General features: G+C 39.1%; 1 protein-coding gene across 1 annotated transcript in view; it reads right to left on the bottom strand.

Annotated features, from left to right (window-relative positions):
- The window catches only part of DOCK11 (dedicator of cytokinesis 11), a 199,379-nt gene that overhangs the window by 10,746 nt on the left and 163,510 nt on the right, over positions 1-25,123 (bottom strand). The window contains exons 43-48 of the mRNA XM_080653538.1: positions 23,245-23,460; positions 23,099-23,156; positions 10,749-10,855; positions 7,790-7,912; positions 3,407-3,520; positions 2,754-2,900 (exon numbers count right to left, since the gene is read on the bottom strand). Coding sequence (XP_080509664.1) covers positions 2,754-2,900; positions 3,407-3,520; positions 7,790-7,912; positions 10,749-10,855; positions 23,099-23,156; positions 23,245-23,460 — 765 coding nt within the window. The remainder of the gene's footprint in view (positions 1-2,753; positions 2,901-3,406; positions 3,521-7,789; positions 7,913-10,748; positions 10,856-23,098; positions 23,157-23,244; positions 23,461-25,123) is intronic.

Genomic DNA, 25,123 nt, shown 5'->3' with positions numbered 1-25,123 from the left:
AGCTGGCTGAGTGGAAATTCTACAACTAGAAGGAAAGAGAAAAGCACACGGAGATGCAGAGAAGCTGCAAAAGGCTGAGGTACGGAGACGCGCCGCGCAGAGAGGACTGGCGGCTGAGTGTGTGGCTGGCTTTCTCAAGCGGGATGGAGACACAGCTCCCGACTGTGCTGAACTCCAGTTCAGGGTGAGAACCTGGGGACCCAGACTCATACGGGGGGAATCTGGACTGTCAGGAAAAGAGAAAAGCACACTGAGACTCAGGGTAGCTGCAAAAGGCAGAGGTCCGGAGGCGCGCGTGGGGAAAGGACTGATTGCTGAGTGTGCGGCTGGCTTTCTCAAGTGGGAGGGAGATGGAAGCTCCCACTGCGCTGAACTACAGTTCCAGGCGAGACTCTGGGAACCCAGACTCATTTGGGGAGAAAATGGACTGTCTGGCAGTGGGCGAAACTCGAGGGCGGCTTTCTCTCAGAGGTTCTTGCAGCGATTACTGAGGGACACTGAGACCCAGAGGCCTCATAGGGCAGAGCTGACGGGAAGCCAAGGCTGTCTGCTATGCCCTGAGACTCCGCCCTATCCAAGCTGAGCACAGAGGCTTTTGTAATTTTTCAAGTCTTGCCCCATAAGGGTGTCTCCAGCACAGAAGTTCTCCCAGTGTAGACACAGCTGATCCTCACAGCCAATTGGCCTGGAGATCAATTCCACCCAGTGATACCAACAACAATCAAGACTTAACTACAACAAGACTGTGCACACAGTCAACAAAGGGGTGCACCAAGAGTGTCCATCTCAGGTAACTGGGGAGGCTGAGCCACTGGGTACTATAGGACACCCAGCACACAAAGCTACTCTACCAACTCAGGGAAGCAGCGAAAATGCCGAGACAAAGAAACAGATCACAAATGAAAGAAATGGAGGAAAGCAAATGACTGGATATAGAGTTCAAAACCACGGTTATAAGGTTTTTCAAGAATTTTCTAGAAAAGGCCGATAAATTTAGCGAGACCCTCGAGGATATGAAAAAGGACCAACTAGAAATCAAGCATACACTGACTGAAATATAAAATAATATACAGAGATCCAACAACAGACTAGAGGATCGCAAGGATCAAGTCAAGTTTTGAAATACAAGAAGCAAAAAACACTCAACCGTAAAAGCAAAAAGAAATAAGAATAAAAAAATATGAAGATAGTGTAAGGAACCTCTGGGACAACTTCAAGCGTACCAACATCCGAATTATGGGGGTGCCAGAAGAAGAGAGAGAGCAAGATACTGAAAACCTATGTGAAGAAATAATGACCGAAAACTTCCCCCACCTGGTGAAAGAAATAGACTTATAAGTCCAGGAAGCACACAGAACCCCAAACAAAAGGAATCCAAAGAGGACCACACCAAGACACATCATAATTAAAATGCCAAGAGCAAAAGACAAAGAGAGAATATTAAAAGCAGCAAGAGAAAAACAGTTAGTTACCTACAAGGGAGCACCCATATGACTGGCAGCTGATTTCTCAACAGAAACTATGCAGGCCAGACGGAAGTGGCAAGAAATATTCAAAGTGATGAATAGCAAGAACCTACAACCAAGATTAATCTACCCAGCAAAGCTATCATTCAGAATGGAAGGGCAGATAAAGAGCTTCACAGATAAGAAAAAGCTAAAGGAGTTCATCAACACCAAACCAGTATAATATGAAATGCTGAAAGGTATTCTTTAAGAAGAGGAAGAAAAAGGTAAAAATAAAAATTATGAACAACAAATACATATTTATCAACAAGTGAATGTAAAAATCAAGCGAATAAAAAAATCTGATGAACAGAATAAACTGGTGAATATAATAGAATCAAGGGCATAGAAAGGGCGTGCACTGACAATTCTTGAGGGGAAAGGGGTGGGGGGGGTGGGGGAAGAGACTGGACAAAAATCATACGCTTATGGATGAGGACAGTGTTGGGGGTAAGGGAAGAGGGTGGGGTGGGAACTGGGTGGAGGGGAGCTATGGGGGGAAGAAAGAGGAACAATTGTAATAATCTGAACAATAAAGATTTATTTAAAAAAAAAGATGATTTTAATCATTAAGTATAACACTGAGACTCATGATGAGCAACGGCAATCAAAATAATAGCTAACCTTTATTAAGCATGCTGGCTTCTATTATTATTAATGAATGTTTTTTATGTACCAGAAACTCTAATTACTTTCCATATATTTACTCATTTAATCCATATACAACTCCATGAGGAAGGCATTAATTATTATTATTATTATTTTAATCCTCAACAGAGGACATGTTTTTTATTGATATGAGAGAGAGGGAGAGAGGGAAGGGAGGGAGAAAGACACATCGATCAGTTGCCTCCAATATGCATCCTTACTGGGGATTGAACCACAACCTGTATATGTGCCCTGACTGGGAATCGAACCCGTGACCTTTCTGTGTATGGGATGACACTCCAACCAACTGAACCACACAAGCCAGAGCAAAGGCACTATTATTATCTCCATTTTACTGATAAGAATAAGGCACAGAGAGGTTATAAGTAACTTCCCCATGGTCACACAGCTAGCAAGTGACAGAGAATGGAGATTTGGATCCTGCTCTCTCTGACTCCAAAGCCCCTGTCCTTTCTTTCACTATCTGGAAAGACTCTATTTCCATGCTTCTCCTCCACCAGCTAATAAAAAAAAAGTCAAGAGCAGTATACCATGCTTGGAACTACCAAATAATGATTTCACGATGTAGGGTATAGTTACCTTGTCTGAATCCTGAATTATTTTCACATTCTCTGTACCAAATTTTTCACCATAAAGTTTAACAAGTCTCAGGGAAATCTCTGAGAGGCCAGTGAGCTTTGGCTCTTTGTAGATGTACTCCTTTCCATCTTCTTCTTCAAAAAAAGCCTGTTGTAAAGTTAAACATACAATCATTTATAAATAGTATGAGCAAATACATTTAAAGAAAACCTACTAAATAGCTACCAATAATGCATTTGAAATACATTTGAAATAAAAGTACTGAAATCCACGTCCATAGATTCCCCCTTTTAACATCAAATAAATGAGAATTTTCAAATTCACAGTCATATGAATATGATTGGCCTACAGATTTCCACACTAGATTTTTCTCATTCCCAGTATACTTACCTGTTTTTTATTTGAAGCTTGAACTACTAGATATTAAAAATATACTTTTGGAAGCTTCACAGAAAATGAAAGTGAGGGAAAAATTCAAATGCTATATGCTGGACTCTGACCTAATGGGTTTAGATATGAGAGTCACAGTGAACTTTGTACTTACAACAGAGGCTTCCTGTGGTTGTGATCGGCACTCTATCCGGACAGAATTCTAATAATGTAAAGGTGAATATTTAAAAAGAAAAAAACTTTATGAACTAATGTATACTTACTTGGCCATAAAAAGCAACTCTGAAGAAAGTGCCTAAAAGTCTTTTTTTTGTGTGCATAACCTCCAGAATTTTTGTGTAAGCTCCATGAAGAGTTCTATAAACTTGAGTAAGTTTCTGAAAAATGAGAATATACAAATCAGCTTTGTCTAAAAATGAAATACAGATACAAAAATAAGTAATAGTATAAGCCTCAGTGAGGCATGCTTTTATACATGTACACAGATGTTTTCAAAGAATATGTTCTTCTGCACACCCAGAAAAGGAGAGCACATGGTGCAAGGAACATTATTAAGAATGTGAAATGACAACCTATAGAGTGGGAGAAAATTTTTGCAAATTAAAATCTGATGAAGGTTTTGGAACTCTCATAATTTAAAAAAAGACAAACAACCAGTTTCAAAATGGGAAAATCAACAGGTACATGAAAAGATGCTCAACATCACTAATTATTAGGGAAAAGCAAATCAAAGAGATACCACTTCACACCTGTTAGAATGGCTATTATCAAAAAGGCAAGAAATAAATGCTGGCGAGGATTTGGAACTCCCTGTGCACTGCTGATGGGAATATAAATTGGTGCAATTACTATGGAAAACAGTATTGAGGTTCCTCAAAAAATTGAAAGTAGAACGATCAACTGATACAGCAATCCCATTTCTGGGTATTTATCTGAAGAATGAAAAGAAACATGCACCCCCATGTTCATTGCAGCATTGTTTATAATAGCCAAGACATGAAAACAATGTAAATGCCCATCTATGGATGAATGGATAAAGGTGTGTGTGTGTGTGTGTATTCACAAGGGAACATTATTCAGCTATAAAAAAAGAATGAAATTTTGCCACTTGCAACAGGGATAGACCTTAAGGGCATTATGCTAAGTGAAATAAGTCAGAGAAAGATAAAAACTGTATGCTCTTATATGTGAAATATACAAAATAAAACAAAAAAAATACCTGAGCTCATGGATATGAAAAACAGAAAAACAGATTGGTGGTTGCCTGAGGCAGTGAGTGGGTGGTGGGCAAAATGGGTGAAGGGAGTCAAAAGGTACACATATCTAGTTATAACACTAGTAAGTCATGGAGATGTAATTATAGCTGTAATTATATGGTGACTACAGTTAATAATACTGTATTGCATATTTGAAAGTAGCTAGAAGAGTGGATCTTGAAAGTTTTGATCACAAGAAAAAAATGTATAACTATATATGGTGATGGATGTTAACTGGACTTATTGTGGTGATCATTTTGCAATACAAATATTGAATCATTATGTTGTACCCCTGAAACTGATATAATGTTATGTCAATTATACCTCAATAGAAATTATATATAAAAGAAAAAATATGGGTAAAGGACTTGAGTATACATTTCTCCAAAGGAGATATACAAATGCTCAACTAGTACATAGAAAGATGTTCAAAATCATTGGTCATTGAGGAAATACAAATCAAAACCACAATCTGATACCACTTCACACCCACTAGGATGGCTTTTTTCTAAAATACATTTTTATTGATTTCAGAAAGGAAGGGAGAGGGAGAGAGAGATAGAAACATCAATGATGAGAGAGAATCATCCATCAGCTGTCTCCTGCATGCCCCCTACTGGGGATCCAGCCCACAACCCAGGTGCCCTTGACCAGAATAAAATCATGACTTCCTGGTTCATAGGTCAATGCTCAACCACTGAGCCACTCCCAGCCGGGCTAGTATGACTTTAATAAAAAACCAAAAACAAGTGTTGGTTAGGATGTGGCATGTGTACTTTGCTGGTGGGAAGTAAAAGGGAAAACAGTTTGGTGGTTACTGAAGAAGTTAAACATAGAATTATATGGCCCAGATATTCCACTCTTGGGTATATACCCAAGATAAATGAAAATATGTCCATACAGAAATTTACAAATGAATGCTTACAAAAGCACTATTCCTAATTGTCAAAAGGTGGAAACCACCCAAATGTCTGTCAGTGGATAAATGGATAAACAAATTGTGAAATACCATTCAGACATAAAAAGAAATAACGTTCTGATACATGCTACAAACATTATACTAAGTGAAAAAAGCCAGACACAAAAGGTCACATCTTGAATTAATCCTTCTTATATGGCATATCCAGAATAGGTAAACCCATAGAAACAGAAAGCAGATTAGAGGATGGTGGATGAGTGCACAGTGGTTGTTATAAAATGAGTATGGGGTGTTTTTCCAGGGTGATGAGAACATTTCAAAACTAAAGAGAGGTGGTGGGTGTACACTATCATTAATGCACTAAATGCCACTGAATTGTGCATTTTAAAATGGTTAATTGTATGTTATGTGAATTTCATCTCAATAAAAAAAGGAGAGCATAGAAGGCATTCTTTCCATATTATTTCCTGCATTTGAGCTCAATTTGAAGGAAATTTTCCTTACCTTTATGGTTGTTACCTTTGACATTTTCCAGCCTATCCCATAAAGATACATACCAACATCCTAAAAACAATTACTTTATCACATGCACAATGCTTGGGGATCTACACAGGCCCTTACATCTCTACAAGAAAACTATTAAAAAAATATTGTTTCCTTTAATGTGTAGGGAAGATATATTTTCCTTTCCTCACTATTAGTTGATTGAGTAGCAAAGTGCTCCATGGATTTCTAATGGCTTGATCTTTAACCTAAGAGCAAGAAAGAAAGTAGATATTTTGAAACCTTTCACTAAGGTTCTTAGGATGTAATGTATTGATAGGAGGGGCAATGCCAATTCTTGTCATATAGGCTATTCTTTTCCATCTAGATGACCTAGATTTATTTAACTCTTGCTTATTAACACAATCACTTGACCTCCACTATAATTTTTCAGGCATGCCTCATATACACCAAAAGTATGGCAAAGAGAGAAAGACCCAGAACCTGAGAAGAAGATGTGAGTTTGATCAGAGCCAGTTTAGAGAGGAGATTAGAACACTATCCAGATGATGATATTAAGTACCTGTATTCTTAGTCTTGGAAACTTCTTCAATAAAGAAAGACTATCTACCTGCTTGCTATATTTAAATATAAATAGCTTTGCTTTTTTAAAAGAAATGGCTTGAATCCTAAATGAACCCTTGCTGGCACAGAAGGGGTAGAAATTATGATGTGGACTCAGAGACAAAAATACAGAAAAATCCTGTTAAATGTTGGTGGCAACAGCTGTCAATTATACTACTATTCTTTATGAACTACCCTTTATCAATAACTTTATCTGGCAAACTAAATTGGAAAAACTCATAATAGAACTATTACTAGTGTCCTATTACCTCTCCAATTGTCACCTGCCAGCACCTTTAGTCCCCACCATAGAATTGCAAAGAATAGAATCAAGTCTATGCCTCCTCTGGGGCAACATGAAAATTCAATAGCTTTTTAAAGTGAAGGTTTAGTGAAGTCAACATTGATTTTTTATGCCCTGAGGGAAATTAGAGAGGTGGCTAGAAAGAACCTCTGGTTTCAGAACCACTGTTATAATCTAAATTTATATTTTGGATGTCTTACCCTTAATTTCAATTGGAACATTTATGTAAATATAAGGTAAGATTCTGAGGATTGAACAGCATTTTTTTTTAAAACAGAGGAATGTCTCTTATTTTATTTTTAAATATATTTTATTGATTTTTTATAGAGAGGAAGGGAGAGGGATAGAGTGTTAGAAACATCGATGAGAGAGAAACATCGATCAGCTGCCTCCTGCACTCTCCCTACCGGGGATGTGCCCACAACCAAGGTACATGCCCTTGACCGGAATCAAATCTGGGACCCTTCAATCCACAGGCTGATGCTCTATCCACTGAGCCAAACCAGTTAGGGCTGAACAGCATATTTAAAAAATATATTTTTATTGATTTCAGAGAGGAAGGGAGCGGGGGGGGGGGGGGGAGAGAGAGAGAGAGAGAGAGAGAGAGAGAGAGAGAGAGAGAGAGAGAGAGAGACATCAATGATGAGAGAGAATCATTGATTGGCTGCCTTCTGCATGACCCCTACTGGGGATCGAACCTACAACCCAGGCATGTGCCCTTGACCGGAATCGAACCTGGGACCCTTCAGTCAGCAGGCCGACACTCTATCCACTGAGCCAAACCAGCTAGGGCTGAACAGTATTTTTAAGGATTGTAACTTCCCAAGTGGACAAATGTGTCAAAGTGATACATTAAGTATTTATATTCTAGGATAAGAAGGAAATGTCATCATACAATTAACCTTCTATTCTTCAGAGGTCATATAGTAATAGTAACATTAACTATATTACTACTTTTTCCAAGACCAAAATAAAATATTAAATTACAGATTTAATATCTAGAAAATATAAAGAACTCTCACAATTCAACAAAAATGGGCAATGATACAAACATGCTTACCTCAAACTCACGGCGTTTCTCATAAATTGGAATGATCAGCTTGGAAATCTCAGAAATTACTTCATAACGTTCTGCTTTCCATAAGCCATCCACACATTGTTCTAGCAACTCCAGCAAAACTTCCTGCATTAAGAGAAAAAATGTAATCAGGAATTAAAAATAGTTTTAGAGTTCTGGGCAAATAAATTATGAACCATTTCAAGTTAGCAAAGAATAAACAGACTGTACTAATTTAAATGAAATACAAAGGATTATATTTGTGTAACTATAGTTTTGAAATCAAATACTTGAAATATTTAAAATTAAAACTGTTCTTAAAAATATGAAACGAACGTTGACAATAGTAAACTACATTCATTTGTTTTGTTTATGCATATAATGAAGATGTTAACTATACTTACAAATGTTAATATACTGAGAAGGATTATCTTTGAAAAGGGGTAAATTGTTTGTTCCAAACTGAGGAGGTCTGAATTAAATTTTATTATTATTGGTTTAACTCATGTATTTTAATACAGGCACTAAATCAGGGGTGGGGAACGTCCAGCCCATAGGCCATATAAGGCCCATGATATCATTTGGTCTGGCCCTGCCAAAATATTAGGGGTGAGTTAATTAGATGTTTGACCAAATATAGCAGGCTAATTTTTTTTTTTTTTTTTTTCAAATTTTTATTAAGGTATTATATGTGTACATATCTTACCATTGCCCCCCACCCCCACCCCACTCCCATACATGCCCTCACCCCCCAATGTTTTGTATCCGTTGCTTACTCTTATATACATGCATATAAGTCCTTCAGTTGATCTCTTATTTCCCCCACCTCTCCCTAACCTTACCACTGTAATTTGACAGTCTGTTTGATGCTTTACTGGCAGGCTAATTTTTAAGTTGGTAATTTTATATGGCCCAAGAATGTTATAAATATCCAAATGGCCCTTGGCAGAAATCAGGTTCCCAACCCCTGCATTAAATGGACAACCACTTGTATTTTTCATTTAAATAAACTTAGAAATCAATGTCATAAAACTGGAATTCTATGGAAAATCATCTAAGATTCAAAAAGTGAATTAATTTACCCAAAGGGTCACAGTCAGGTAATGAACTGGAATTAAAATTCAAGTATCTTGATTCTGTTATGATTAATTCAGCAAACATGTTTTAATCTAGATACCCTTCTAGATTTTGGGCATAAAAGGAAACCTCACTCTCAAGTAAGTCAGTGATAAAGCCTGACATTTATGCAGCACTTAATGACTTATAAAGAGCCTTCAGATTTATTGTGAAGTAACCAGGGTAGTATTACTATCTTTATTTTACTGACCAGGAGACAGACCCATACAGAAACAGTAGGTAAAGGTTCCAGGCATATCATTTTAGCTTAAGTAAACTAGAACTAATTGAGATTTGTTTGTATTATAAAAAAACAACTCATAAAGTATTTATGAAGTGTGTCTCTATCACTTTAATCTGACTGCTTCTTGTGTTTCTTAATACAACTTAAAAATGTATTCATATGGGACTACAATCCCTTAAATCTCTCTGCTTTTCATTTTTCTCTTTTTTTCATGTTCCCATTCTTCAGTTGTGAACTTCTGTATGGTTCAGTCCTTAGTCCTCTGGTCTTCATTTGCTATATTATCTCCCATCCTCACTCTGCTTTGATTCTTACACAGATATGACTTCTAGATGCGGATTTCCAATCCTGATCTCTCTGCTTAGGTCCAGTTCTGAATGTCTCATGGCCTAATGTTTATTTCCATTTTTATAACCCTTTACTCAAATTCAACACACATCAAAAACTGAATTCATAATCTTCCCTGTAAAATCATCCATCTATCATTTTTTTTTCTAATATCCAAACCTAAAACCTCAGAGCTACTTTGACTCTTCCCCTTCCACAGCCAGCAAGTTTTCCTCTTTGTGTCAAAGTGTTGCCTGAATCAGTCACTATCTGGGTTTAGGCCCCAACTCAACTGCATCACATCTGGACCCTTAGGGTAGCCCTCTCTCTAGCCTCTGCCTCTTCTAGCCCCTATCTATCTACTTCTAATACATATTACCACTGAATTAACCTTTCTTCTTCTTTGCTTTGACCTTGTCATGATTCGGCTCAAAAACCTTTAATAGCAATTCAACAGTCTAATGAATAAAGCCCAAATATTCAAGACCTCAGACACTACTTTTCTCTATACAAACCCCTGGTTTAGTCCTAAGGATCCACTTACTTGTGCCTAAAACGTGCCTTATACTTTCCCACCACTTTTGTCCCTGCTCTTCTCCTGTTAGTACGCCTTCAGGATGAACTCATTCTTCAAACCCCTCTCTAATCTAATACCTCCTTTGTTCTACCTCAGCTCAAAGGCATCTCTTTCACCTTTGACTTTTCATGGAACATACTGTTTATATTATTCAAATGGCACTGTCTTTTTTCATTTCGTGATGGTGTCTTCTCTCTCAGGTAGACATTAGAGGTCAGAGATCAGACATATCTATTTATTTGATAGCTCCTATATCATCAAGTCCAGAGCCTTGCTCATAAGTCAGTGCTCAGTAAATATTTGTTGACTGACAACTGAATCCATTTGCTATCCATATGAAGTTTATAGTAGAAATTTTCCATTTCAAAAATACTTGTATGGATCCTCTGCTTAACTATTACCTTAACAATATTTTAATGGAAGATTCTCCAAACTATGCTGACCCTGATCTGGTTAATGTGACAGTGATTTGAGGATAATAAATGTTGCATTTCTAAAACCAGACAATAGGAAGAGTTCCAGAGACAGGGCTCTCCACATTCCTAACAGGAACATCATTGCTCTGGGCAGTCTTAATGCTTACAGTTCATCAACCCTTAGTTATCTTCCAAATTAAGTTAGTTGTAATAATTGTTAAATAAACATATATTTAAGAAGTTAAATTTATATAACTGGCAATGCAGGCCCTGGAATCTTACTTCAGTATAATGGACATCCATCATTCCAGCATCTTCTTTCATTGCTCCTTCTTCATCTATATTGGGAGTAATTTTCTTGAAGGCTGCACATCCATTAGGGAATAATTCTGCGTGAACAAAAAAAAACCAGTGAAGTAAATTTATATAAGAAAGTGTATTGTAAATAACAGCCTTACTGTAATTGGTTACTCTTAAAAATAAACATGGATATTTTTTGTGAGGATCAAAGGCATAAGTACAATTTTCAGTTACAATTTTTTAAATAAATTATTTTCATCTGCTACACATTCTACCAGTCTTTTCCCTAAAAAGTGAGCTCAACTTATTTACAACTAAGTTTCATTTTCCGACTACATATCATTTTCACTGGCTAGTACAATAAATGTTTCTCTAGTGAGATCTGAAAACTGTTATAAATAATTTCATCCTGTGTTCAACTATGGTCTCACCTAAACAAGGAGGGCATGTAGTTTTCAGGTAATCACTGAAAGAGTTTCTGTAACCATCTGTAGCTCCTGACTTTATTGGAAATTTTTTGGGAAAAGTCGGTTGTTGTGGGAGGCCTAACCTAGGACTTGTAAGACAGGCAGAAAAATAAAACAGATGGCGCCCAATGGAGCAGCTCAGTAGTTGAGCATCATCTACCTATGAACCAGGAGCTCTTGGTTTGATTCCCAGTCAGGACACATTCCTGGGTTGCAGGCTTGGTCCCCAGTGGGGGGCATGCAGAAGGCAGCTGATAGATAATTCTCTCTCATCATTGATATTTCTGTCTCTCTTTCTCTCTCCCTTCCTCTCTCTGATATAAATAAAATAAACATCCTATAAAATAAAGAGCTAATATGCCAATTAGATTGAACAGCAGAACGACCGTCTGGATGACATTCCTGATGAAGCCGAGGGCTGGCCAAGGCAGCTGGGCTGGCAAGGCAGCTGGGGCTGAGCCTCTTGCACGAATTTCGTGCATCGGGCCTCTAGTATTTTAATAAAATAAAATAAAACAGATAGAAAGTATGAAGCATTGTTGGAAAAACAGGACAGGACATAGAAGAAACAGAGACTTGGAGTTAGATAGACCCACTTCTGTCACTAATTGTGTGCTTTTAGACGTTTATCTCTCTAAGACTATAAAAGGTCTCAACATCTGTAAAACAGAGATAGTTACCTTATGATAATTAAATGAAAGTAAACTGTTTAGAACAGAACCTAGCATATAAGAAGTATTCAAGCCCTAGTCAGTTTAGCTCAGTGGATAGAGCGTAGGCCTGCAGACCGAAGGGTCCTGGGTTTGATTCCAGTCAAGGGCATGTACCGCAGTTGCAGACTCCTCCCCCGCCAGGGCCCTGGTTAGGGTACGTGCAAGATGCAACCAATCGATGTGTTTCTCTCACATCAATGTTTCTCTCTGTCTTTCCCTCTCTCTAAAAATCAATGGAAAAATATCCTCGGGTGAAGATTAAAAAAAGAAATAGTATTCAATGAATTGTTATTACCAAACAAAGCTGCCAAAAATATACTAGCTTTCCCAAAATAGAATAAAATAATTGCTGCCAGCTGGTATAGTAAACGACTCTGCAGCTGGATCCCTGGGAAGTAGGAAGCGAGTTCAAGCTGAGAACAGGTGCTGTAGGATCGTGGACCAAATTGTCACTGTCAGGCAGGAGGAGTTCAGGTATAGAAGACTACATGGTTGCCCTACAGATTCTGGACAGAGGAAGATGTCCAACAACTCCTGTTGTTGCTACTTTTACCTTTCCTTTAGAGTTAAGGAAAATTCAGCCTCCTTATGACAGAATCTGCTAGTCAGTGAAAAGTAGCTGGTCACAAAGGGAACAAACTCCTATTGCAATCTATTCTACAATCTAGATTGCAATCTAGAAAAACCTATTCTACAATCTCTCTAAGTGATGCTTAGAAATAATAACTACTCACAGCTAAATATCTGGTAAGCATCCCGGGTGAGAGGTAGGATAAGGAATAAGGAAGGTTTAAGAAAGTCAAACTACATATTGCGATTTCTCAGAATTCTTGTGGGAAAAGGTCATGTAACAGGGCTTGGAGTTTGCCAACTCTTCTTGTCTAAATGAAAGCTAATAAGACATACATATATCTTCTGATAAGATGCTTGATACAACATGGGTTATCAAGTAAGAACCACACTGTTATTAGAGAGATGGAATTCTGGTGAGGGAAGATGGAGTTACTTTAAAGTGCTTTGTCAGGAATGGAGAAACACATAGGGGATGGTCAGTGGATTTCTGTTAAGGCAGAAGGTGTGTCAGAAATAATGAGATTTACTGGACTTTAGAACTGTTTCTGTTCAAGCACGTTAGCTAATAAAAACCACTGAAGAAAGAGCACTTCTTTTGAGAGTATGACACACTTCATTTGAGAGTATGACACACTTCATTTCTGAAGATAAGCATGCCTAAAATGGTCTGTTACGGACTTCTCTTCAAAGTACTGACCGCAACAAGATACGGAACCCACACCAGAATGTAAATCAATTCATTTCCTTCTTCGACAGTCTTTCCATGAAAAGAAAAACAAAAGTCAGCTGAGCTAAACATTGTGCTCAGTGACACAGTTGATTTGCATTCAGGACAACATTCCTCCCTATTGGTCTCAGACTGGCAGCTGGTCCGCAGGGCACTCAGAGTAGTCCTGCAGTAAAATGTCTCAAATTTAGGAGAAAACCTTCCACTTGATCATCTCTATGAAGTTAAGAGCTAAGCAGTAAGGAACAAGGCCCCAAAACTTGAGAGAAACCACCCCCATGGAGGGTTGGGCAGTGGGAGAAGGGGCAGCAGCCAGGCAGCCCAGGTTTCAGAAGGTTGTCGGCACTCGCCTGCCCCCGAAGCCATAATGCCAAGAGAAAGGTCAGTTCCACCAAGGGGACAGTGAAGGAGCCCAAGAGGAGATGGGCAAGCTTGTCAGCTAAATCTGCTCCTGCAAAAGTGGAAACAAAAAAAGTACAAACAAAAGGGGGAGAGCAAAGGGAAAACAGGCCAAAGTGGCTAACCAGGAACCTAAAGATCTGCAGAAAATGGAGAAACTAAAAATAAGGGGAGTCCAGCCTTGGATGTAGCAGAAGAGAAAGAAGCCAGGTCTGATTAATATCATGTACCATGTCTCATCAGTGGTCCCTGTCTCCCTTGTATAATCCAGAGGAATATTTTTATCAACTATTTTGGAAATGCAATGTTTGTAGTAGCTCTAGAAACATTTTTAAGAAGGAGGGAATTCCACCTCATCCTATTTTTTAAGTCTAAATTTAGCTTTTTTTGCTGGATTTCTTTTTTGGGGGGGACAACCAGAAAATAGTGGGATATTGAATAAGGGAGAGGCTTTGATTATCTTGGGTGTCAGCTTAACATTCCATAGATGGGGTCATTTTTATATCCTATAAAAACTTCTATTCTCATGTTTTTGGTAGAACTGTTTCCTAAAAAAACCACTCCTTGATCTTGGCCTCTCCCTTTCAGGATTTTGTGCATCTGTAACAATTTTGGTGTAGTAGTTCCAGTTTTCCTAGTAACTTTGTTAATGTGCTGTGAAAGACTGAAGATTTGATTATCTAGAGCATATGATATTAAATTGTGAACTAGTGGGACTTTGACGTAACAGCATATCAACATTTGAAGATATTGGTACTTGATACTCTATTAAGGAAAATTCTAAACAGTTATTTTGGCGACTTTCCAGCTTAAAATGTGCAGTTTAGCTAACTGCACATTTTAAGCTGGGAAGTCGCTGAAATAACTGTTTAGAAAAGAATCACAACTACATAACTTTTTAGATTTTGGATACGAAAGTTAAGAATTGTGTACAAACTGAAATGTCTGTGTACTTATCCTCAAAACAATTGATAAGATCTCAATTATGAAAGAAAAAAAAACTTGAGTAAGAGATACAGAATGTAGTCTTTACAAAGGAAAGGGGTCAATCCCTGAAGGCCTCAGGCTGCTAGTCCATGGCTGGGGGAAAAATTCCTGTCTGCTCTGAGGAGATTATTACTTTAAGTGATTCCCAAATCTAGGGATTTTCATCATTTCCTTCTTCAATGAAGTATATAATGCTGTGATTTGGGGGAGGACAAAATGCCCGTGATCAGATGAGGCCAAAGCATCTTGGGAGAGTGCCTTTTAGAAGGAGGGTAATTAGGTATCTTCTCAGAAACAGGTCAACATCTACTTTTGGAGGTTATGTCTACATCATCTGGTATAAAGGCTTCTAGCGTGATTTTCAACTTCAGAGTCCACTATTTTTGCTTAAGTGTGCTATGTGGTTCCTATGCCTGACGATATCTCTCTACCTAGATGAGACTATATCTCCTTTTTGCTTACGTTATCAACACCCACATCCAAGGATATGAGGGCCCTTTTGTTAGTTACCGTCTTAAAAATACTTGGGGGAAAATTCTGATTTCCCTTAGTTCCAGAAAGATTTTCAGATGAAACAAGTTACTGAATCTAGAAGTAACCAGTGTATATATCACAAGAGAAGGAGGCATGTATTGGAGGAATCTCACAAAGCCCTACGTAGCATTTGATAAAGTGGTCTTGGAGAGTCTATCGATATTTCTAGTATGGGACCTGGATTCCTGACCTTACCCTTCATAAACAGCTGTCACTTCTGTATTCCTGACTGCTATCCTAGGGAAAACAAGATACAAACTGTCCAACCCTTAATAAAATAAGACCGCTAGTCAGAAGAAGGGTAAGACGTAAAAGTCCTGAAGGGAGGGCCAAAAAGGAAAAAAAAATCCATGATTGGTAAGGCACTGGGGAATAAAAAGCTTTGTAGAACCTAAACTACTAGATCCTGAGTACAAAAACTTGGGAAAGGGACCAACATTACCCTATAAGGAATGAAAATAACAGACTATCTGGGAAAGAAAATTCATTTTCCAGGGTTGATGGGGGAGCCCTACGGGCCTAAAGCTCTGCTGAATCTTGGGTGCTATGTGGTGGTGGAAGAATGCAGAACTTGACTCTGGAATTCACTGGGAGAAAACAGTTGTGCCCTCACTCAGAAAGAGATACATAAAGTCTGACCTCCAGAGAATGAGATTTAGAACATTTTGAGGTTTTCAGACAAAACAGAAGTAAAGACATTTGGATCTGTTATTTTATATTTTTGGGATGAGAATAACACCCAGTATCACCACCTCAAGGTAATTTTGGTAAAAGGAAGAGAATGATAATCCTTAAGGTCTGTCTAGTAGAAAGAACTAAAGCTCTGGCTGTAGGAAAGATGTTTGAGGCTGGGGGTGGGGCAGGGAGAACTGTACACCTCCCCCCGCCCTTTTCCCTTTCAGTTCAGTGTCTAAAACATGAGAAAAAGAATCTGTAGATACCCCTGGGGAGCAAGGGCCAAAGTCCTTGCTTGTTTAGGCAACGTCCCAACGAGTCAAACTATGTTTTTTCTTAAAAATTCTATGTAGGGAGAATTTGTCTCCAATGCGACAGCTGGTCAGTAGTATTTCATTCCATCTTGATTTAAACAATGCTTCATGCCCTAGCTCAGTGGTTGGCAAACCGCGGCTCGCGAACCACATGCGGCTCTTTGGCCCCTTGAGTGTGGCTCTTCCACAAAATACCATGGCCTGGGCGAGTCTATTTTGAAGAAGTGGTGTTAGAAAAAGTTTAAGTTTAAAAAATTTGGCTCTCAAAAGAAATTTCAATCGTTGTACCGTTGATATTTGGCTCTGTTGACTAATGAGTTTACCGACCACTGCCCTAGCTGGTTTGGCTCAGTGGACAGCGCCTTGGCCTGCTGACTGAAGGGTCCCGGGTTCGATTCTCCTCAAGGGCACATGCCTGGTTGTGGGCTCGATCCCCAGTAGGGGGTGTGCAGGAGGCAGGTGATCAATGATTCACTATCATCATTGATGTTTTTCTCTCTCCCTCTCCATTCCTCTCTGAAATCAATAGAAATATATTTAAAAATTTTTTAAATAAACAATGCTTCATAATGACTTCAAGAGAAATGGCATACAACTTTGAAAAAAACACAAACTTTTTTGGCAATTAATATGCCAGAGATTTATAATACAGCTAACTCTCCTTCCCTTTTGCATTCATTATCAAAGGACACTTAATGATAGAAAAGAAAGGGCTCCAGAATTACTCAATTATTTTTGTTAAATAAGTTTGTCTTAAAATTATAAATAAAATTTTTTTTTCAGTTCTGCACTCAAATATACTTTCATTTACTCTGTGAATATCCAGGTCTTGCCTAGATCATGGAGTTCTCTGACTGGATAACAAGTTAGATTCAGTTTTTAACTTGTTTTATTTTTTTACTTTCTTTATTGATTAAGGTATTACATATGTGTCCTCATCCCCCATAAATTAGTAGTCTGCTTTAGCATAACTATCATAGTTTGATCAGATAATTAACAAAAGAAGGTGTTTTAAATCAAATGAATGATTGAATCTAACGGGGAAAAGACTGAGGATTTTCCCACTGCCACCATTTTAGAATAAGGTTTTCTAGTTGAAGCAAGTAGCATAGTCCAGATTTAAAAATAGACAGCACCTATAAATAAACATGTAAACTTTTCCTAAATTTAACATTATTTTTATTAAAAATGAAAAACATCACTTTTTCCTACTCAGTCAGGGCTCTTTGATTTCTATGAAGTATAACTTCTAAAAAAACCTTGAAGGTATTATGAAATAAATATTTAAATAATTAGTTAAAAGCACTATTTCCACTTGTTGAAACATGTCATAGTGTTTGGTGTTCAGGCAAGCTGCCTCATGCTAACACCCAAAAAAACCACAGCAATATGTATATTCTATATTAGTTGCTATTTTATCTCCTATAGTTATATTTCTAAAGCTTAAGGATTAAGATTGGAGATAAAAAGTTCTTGAGTTTTGTTTCATTTTAGGGTCTTTGCACTTGTGAAAAATAACTCTAGGAAAACATTTAATATATTTAACTATTTCAATATCTAAAGAATATAGTTTTATACTTAGCAGACAAAAACTCTTATTTCACATGTCTACTAATTAAAAAGATGAGATAATATAAACCTAATGTCTCTGAAAGATATACTTAAAATTTATTCAGTACTGTGTTTAGGATTCTCATATCTGTTAGTTTATTTGGAATTGCAGGTGTTCAGTTTCAATATTTATTTTTTACTGTAATTTCACATGTGCACCAAAAGGAGAAAACTAGAGTATAGCAATTGCAAGCAAATGCATTGTTCAAAAAAATTTCAGTATCAAAGCCCTAGCCGGTTTTGGCTCAGTGGATAGCGTGTCGGCCTGCAGACCAAAGGGTCTTGGGTTCGATTCCCGTCAAGGGCACGTACCTTGGTTGCAGCCTCCTCCTCAGCCCAGGCCCTGGTCGGGGTTCATGCAGGAGGCAACCAGTCAATGTGTTTCTCTCACATCGATATTTCTCTCTGTCTTTCCCTCTCTCTAAAAATCAACAGAAAAATATCCTCGGGTGAGGAATGAAAAAAATTCCAGTATCAAAGAGCAAGTGTTAACTTAAAATATAACTAAAATGAATCTACATTTTAATCATGATGCTAAATTTGGGAAGACTCTGTTTAGAAAAAATTTCTCCACACGAGTGGTATTAATAAAGGCAATCAGACTCTGAGCCTTAGATGTGAAATGAAAGATACATAGTTACTGGCAGAAATTCTGTAATTAAAAAACAAAACAAAACATGGTTGTATTCTCATAGCCAAAACCAGAGTGATATGACTCCCATAAGATGGTTTCATTTTGATCTAAGATTACTCATTCAACTGCCTTAAGAGAAGTAGCATGGCCATTATGATAGATAGTGAGAGATTTCTTTGCAATGTCCATTGCCAATTGTTTTTTTGATATATAACACTGTATAAGTTTAAAGTACATGTGTTGATTTGATACATACACACACATACTGAAAAATTAACACAGTAATGCTAATCAGCACACATAATTACCATTTTTTTGGGCGGGGGAACATTTAAGATCTACTCTCTTAGCAACTTTCAAGTATATATTGTTAACTATAATCACTATGCTATATATTAGGTCTCCAGAACTTATTCATCTTGTAAGTAGCAAGTCTATACCCTTTGAACAACATCAATGAAAGCCAAAGTTGTATAAAAACCATTGTACTGTTTTTATAGACCTTTAGCTTTTTTAGATTCCACATATCAGTGAGATCATATAGTATTTGTCTTTTGCTGTCTTACTTAATATAATGCCCTTGGGGAGTCCATCTTTGTTGTCACAAATGACATGATTTCTTTCTTTTTCGTGGCTGAATAATATTCTGTTGTATATTCTGTTGCCTCATCTTTATCCATTTACAGAGATCCTTTTCACATGTTTTCATATTACTAATTAGCATCCTTTTATTTCAGCTTGAAGAACTTCTTTTGGCATTTCCTGTAAGGCAGGTCTAGTGGTGATGAATTCCTTCAGCCTTTGTTTGCCTAAGGAAAGTATTTGTCCTTCATTTCTGGACAGCTTTGCTGGATAGAATATTCTTGGTTGGCAGTTTTTTCTTCTTTTAGCACTTTAAATATATCATCCCACTCTCTCCTAGCTAAGGTTTCTGCTGAGAAATCCACTGATAGCCTTACTGGGGTTCCCTTGTAAGTTATGTGGATGAAAAGGGGGCCACATAGTGAACCTGACAAGCTCAGGGGAGGTCTGTGTGGCAGCCTTACAAATTCAGAGACCTCAAGTAACCATAAAAGATGGTCTGAAATTAAAACTTTTAAAACTAAAAGCAGTTTATAGCAGGTAATCATGTCCTAGGCTAGAATCTTCCTTGACAAAAGTCAATCTTGACCTTAACTGAGCCTGAGCCTGTCTGTTGTCTTTTGCATCTGTGATAACAGGCCTTTGGAATGTCAAGGTAACTTTCCATTTTCTGGACATCTCCAGACACACCACCACCAGAGCAGAGACCATAAATCCCCTCATTACTATTGTTATCATGTTAATTTTTGACTGTTATCTACCCTGTAACCAACTAGGTAAAATATGTTTATGTCTGTTATTTTACTTTTTATCCATGCCCAGAGGTCTCCCACCCCACTGCTTTGCTTTCTCCAGCCTCTCTAATCTGTCACCAATGGATTTCACTTCCTCCTCCTCCTCTTTTGATTGTAATGTATAATAAGGTACAAAACTATCATTTTTGGGAGCATTTGCCCAATCCACTGAAGTTTGGCTTCCCAGAAATTATCATCTGTTTGGCTAAAAAAAACTCATAAAATTTTTTACAGGCTTGGGTGTTTCTTTTTTAAAAATATATTTACTGATTTTTTACAGAGAGGAAGGGAGAGAGATAGAGAGTTAGAAACATTGATTAGCTGCCTCCTGCACAGCCCCCACTGGGGATGTGCCCGCAACCAAGGTACATGCCCTTGACTGTAATTGAACCTGGGACCCTTCAGTCTGCAGGCCAATGCTCTATCTACTGAGCCAAACTGGTTAGGGCAAGGCTTGGGTGTTTCTTATGTTGACACTTTCTTCATTCTTTTTTCTCCTCTGACTGCATAATTTTAAAGGTCCTCCCCTTTAATTCACAGATTATTTCTTCTGTTTGATCCTGCTGGTAATGCTCTCTATTCCATTTTTCACTTCATTGCATTCTTCAGCTCAAGAGTTTGTTTGGTTCTTTTTTAATGATTTCTAGCTCTTTTTTAACATCATTTTGTTCACGTATCTTTTTCCTGATTTCATTGAATTTTCTTTCTATTTTATTGTAACTCAATGTGCTTCCTTAAACAGCTATTTTGAATTCTTTATTAGGTAAATTACAGATCTCCAAGTTTTTGAGTTTGATTACTGGAAGGTTATTGGTAATGTCATGTTTCCTTAATTTTTCATGCTCCTGTAAGTCTTGCATTGCTGTCTTCACATTTGAAGTAGCAGTCACTTCCAACTGTCTTTACTGACTGACTTTGGGAGAGAAATGCTTTCCACCTGCCTTGCTAGGGATTCTGAGGCTTGCACAGATTTTTTTATGGATACATCTTCTCCATACTTCTTGTTCCCTCTTGTGGCAGAATTTGTAAGCTGGTATGCCTTCTCTCCATCATACAACACACTGAGCCAGGTGCTAACAGACTCCATTTGTGCTTTCCCAAGAGTGGTGATAAAGTTCAAGTTTGTGGTCTCTCCCTGGCCCACAGATTCTGGCCTACTTTTTGCTTGTTCTCACTAGCTGTCTGCTAAAGCTTGCTCTTGCTGCCATCAGGAGCAAGCATAAGGAGTTGGCTACAGAATAGGAGAGGTGTGGTTGAGGCACATGGAACACTGGGGGGTGCTTATGGGCCAGTTGGAGGGAACCACAGGCTAAATGTCCCTAGCAACTTATTGATGGGTTTCTTGAGCTAGTATATGACCTGTGTCTCTTTAATGCCTTCTGAGAGTCCTATGTGCCACTTTTCCAGCTTCTTCCTGCCCTCACCCCCAGTCATGGAGCTCACAACTCAGCACTCTGGATGGGGCAAAAGAGCAATGAGCCTATTTGGCAGCATCCTGTACATCTGGGGAAGCCAGGTGCCCATTCTCATGCTCTCTCTTTTCCCGTGAAAGAAATCACAGGAAAGAAGTCTCTCTTGGCACTAAGCTGTGCCACCTTGGAGAAGGGGTGACATGAATAAAGTAAAACTTTACCCTCTCCAATGCATTTAAACGTGTGTGTGTGTGCGTGTGTGTGTGTGTGTGTGTGTGTGTGTGTGTGTGTGCGCACTCTAGTGGCATGCTGGAATTTCTCCATTGAACTCCTGCATTTCCACCAAGGCTCTCTTGTCTATGGATGATTATATAAGACTAGAGGCCTGGTGCATGAAAGTCATGCACGGCAGGGGGGTCCCTCAGCCCAACCTGCACTCTCTCCAAACCAGGACCCCTCTGGGGATGTCCGACTACCTCTCGCAATCTGGGACTGCTGGCTCATAACCGCTCGCCTGCCTGCCTGCCTGCTCACCCCTAACCACTCTGCCTCCCTGCCTGATCGCCCCTAACTGCTCCCCTTCTGGCCTGATCGCCCCTAACTGCTCCCCTGCTGGCCTGATCGCTCCTAACTGCTTCTGCCTCGCCCCGCACCCGGGACCCAGGATTCCCTCCTCTGGCCAGTCGCATGCATCTGGGACCAGGGCTTCCCTCCCTCTGGCCCACTGCAGGCACCCAGGATCCGGGCTGGCTTTGCCCGGCTGGCCACAGCCGCAGGGGACTGTGGGTGGGCGGCTTTGCCTGGGCTGCAGCCACAGGCGCCCGGGACTGTGGAGCGGGTGGCTTGTTCCTCTCCCAGGCCACAGCCGCAGCTGCTGGCACCCGGGACTGCGGGGTGTGCAGCTTGTCCCTCTCCTGGGCCAGGCTGCAGGTGTAGGTGCAGGCGCAGCTGCTGGCACCCAGGACCACAGGGCGGGCAGCTTGTCCCTCTCCCGGGCCACAGCCCCAGCTGCTGGTGCCCTGGACCGTGGGGTGGGCAGCTTGTCCCTCTTCCAGGCCGCAGCCTGGCTGGTCCCCATTCCTCTCTCACAAGCTCATTTGTGCCTGGCTGGGCCCCATTCCTCTCGCGTGAGCTCTTTTGTGCCTGGCTGGTACCCATTCCTCTCTCCCCAGTGTTATGTCTGAGCTGTTACGGCATGACAGCGTGAGGGCGTGATGATCATTTGCATAATAGCTCTTTATTATATAGGATTATATAGGATAGTATTCTCCAGGGGCTCCTAGACTGAAGCTGGGAAGGGCTGGAGCCAGTGCATGAGCCATTGCAGGATCCACAACCAGGACTGATATCTGTCTGCCTATTACCTAATGCAGTGGTTGGTAACTTTCCTCCCAGGCACTAACTCCCACAAAGGCAATTTTGTCTATGAATGGATGCCAAATTGTTGTTGGGGGGGACAAACAAGGGGCGTCTTATTTGGCCATCTTGATGCTGTGCTGACTACCCTTTAATACCAAGGTACTGTTGCACTAAAGCGACTGTGGAGATTATATCTATGGGCAGTTGTTGGTAAACTTGAGGCAGTCGAAGGGAAAATAAGTGATGGGTATTATCCAGAGCTTCTCATGAGCCTTAAGAAGAATTTATTCTGTGGCAGACTTCAAGGAAGACAGTGTTGGAAAATAAACATTGACTATCAGGCTATTTAACTCTGAATGAAAGCAGAAGGCAAAATGAACAATACAGTTTTGTTTTTTTAAAGAACAACTTCTGTTAAACGTTGAATGAGGCTAAAGATGAACATATTTTTCAGAGCTCAATTATATCACATTCACAGTTGCAAGCTACAAGGATCAAAACTATTGCACTAACTGAAATTCTCCCCATCTCTAATAACAGAAATATCTTACTTTTTCGATGAAGAAACTCTGCAACCAAAGCTGCTACATGGACATAACACATTGCTGCCTGAAAAAGGATGACAAAGAAAGAGCTGTTAGAAAATGCTCCAGGGATTTTGCAAAACTGTGTTTAGAACAAAGCCTTAAGTAGTTACCTCTGAAAAATCTCCATTTTTTACATGAATCTTGGCCATGCTATCAAGCCAGGTTTTCCTGAGCTCTGGGGTGCTTGCATAGGACTTGGCTAAGCTATACTGGAGATCAATTAGCATTTCAGGGTCTTTCTCATGTTCCTTCATTTGAGCAGTGGCCATAAGAACGGTACGAATTCTCTTGGTCAAATCTTTGACTTCTGTAGGAAAAGCAGTTGCCTAATTTAAAAACAAAAAACACATGTTTATTAATATTATTGATGTGCTCTAAGCCTCAGCATTCAATCCTAAGAATAACATACGATTTTTTAAAAATTGATTTTAGAGAAAGGAGAAAGGAGAGGAGAGGGAGGGAGAGGGGAAGGGGGAGGAGGAGGAGGAGGAGAGAGAAACATTGATGTGAGAGTGAAACATCGATCCATAGCCTCTTGTACACATCCTGACCAGGGATCAAACACACAATGTGGATATGTGCCCTGACTGGGAATTGAACCCACAACGTTTTGGTGCACTGGATGATGCTTCAACCAACTGAGCCATACCAGCCAGGGTAACATACAATTTTTTAATCCTTGTTACAGTTCTGGGTATTTGGTTCTTGGCATGGGACATGTCTAAAGAACTTTAAATTAATTCTTTTTAATATATCCTATTAGCTCAGGCTTCAAAGGCTCCAAACTTGATGGCAGTATATTAACAATACCTAAAAGCATGGACACTGGAGCCATACTACCAAGCCTTGAACCCCAGCTCCTCCACTGAATTCTACAGCCATGAGAGTAATCTATAGTCACCTTATTGTGTAATTTTAGTTACAACAGTAACTAAAAAATTTTTTTGTTGTTTTCTTCTTCTCCCTTATTTTATTTTTTCATCACCATTTAACCTCTATGCCCTCTTCCATCTCCACCAAACCCCTCCCCTGCAATCATCATGCTGTTAATCCACGTCCATGAGTTCTCTCTCTTTTTTTCTTTTTTGTTCAATCCCTCCACCACCACCCCTAACACCTCCACACACACCAGAGTTGTCTGCCTGCTCTCTATCTATGAGTCTGCCTCTATTTTGCTTGGTAGGACAATAACTAAAAATTGACAATATACTTTGTATTAAGCAGTGGTCTAGGCATTCTTACAACAATCCTGTGAGTTAAGGACTATCATAATTCATTTTACCAACAGAAAACTGAGGCACACAGCAGTTAAGTATCTTGGCTAAAAACTTATAGTTGGTAAGTGGTAGAGACAAGATTTACACCCAAGTAGTTTGGCTCCAGAGCTAGTGACCTTAGCCACTCTTGCATACTGACAAGCATACCCATCCCATCCACCAACTACTACATACATACACTAAGGGGAACACCATACTACAAAGTGCCCACTTATACAAATTAGAGCTTATGAATCATAGAACACTCTAAAGAGTTTAAAGAGATAATTAACCTCTCTCAAAGTGTTGTTTTGGTCCCCCAAAACCAGTAAGTTAGTTTCCTCTTTCTTATGGCCATTAAAATAGTCCTATCACTTTCTCTTAACCCCACTGAAGTAATCACAATTATCTGTATGATTAAAGATATAGGGGTTAGGGAGCTTTTCAGTGTGAATATAACCCAAAGTGGAGGAAATAGTTTTTAAAAGTGCCTTCTTTATCCTTTTAAAGTAATACTTCTATACATAAAGTACATTCTTATGCATTAAGAGAGATTCCATTTACTGGGGCAAGGCATTCCTTGTTGTAACAAGGTTTATTGGTAGTGACTGGCCAATAAACTAAGTGACTGACTAATAAAACTAAGTCATTTAAGAAATCAGTCAATGCAAAAGATTTCCTATCAAGGAAAGCCAAAACAGACCCCCATCACTGTGAAAAAGTTGCTCTTCTA

Source organism: Plecotus auritus (assembly GCF_963455305.1).
Source record: "Plecotus auritus genome assembly, chromosome: X".
Lineage (NCBI taxonomy): Eukaryota > Metazoa > Chordata > Mammalia > Chiroptera > Vespertilionidae > Plecotus > Plecotus auritus.
The sequence above is the reverse complement of the archived record's forward strand: the minus strand, read 5'-3'. Positions and strand labels throughout refer to the sequence as shown.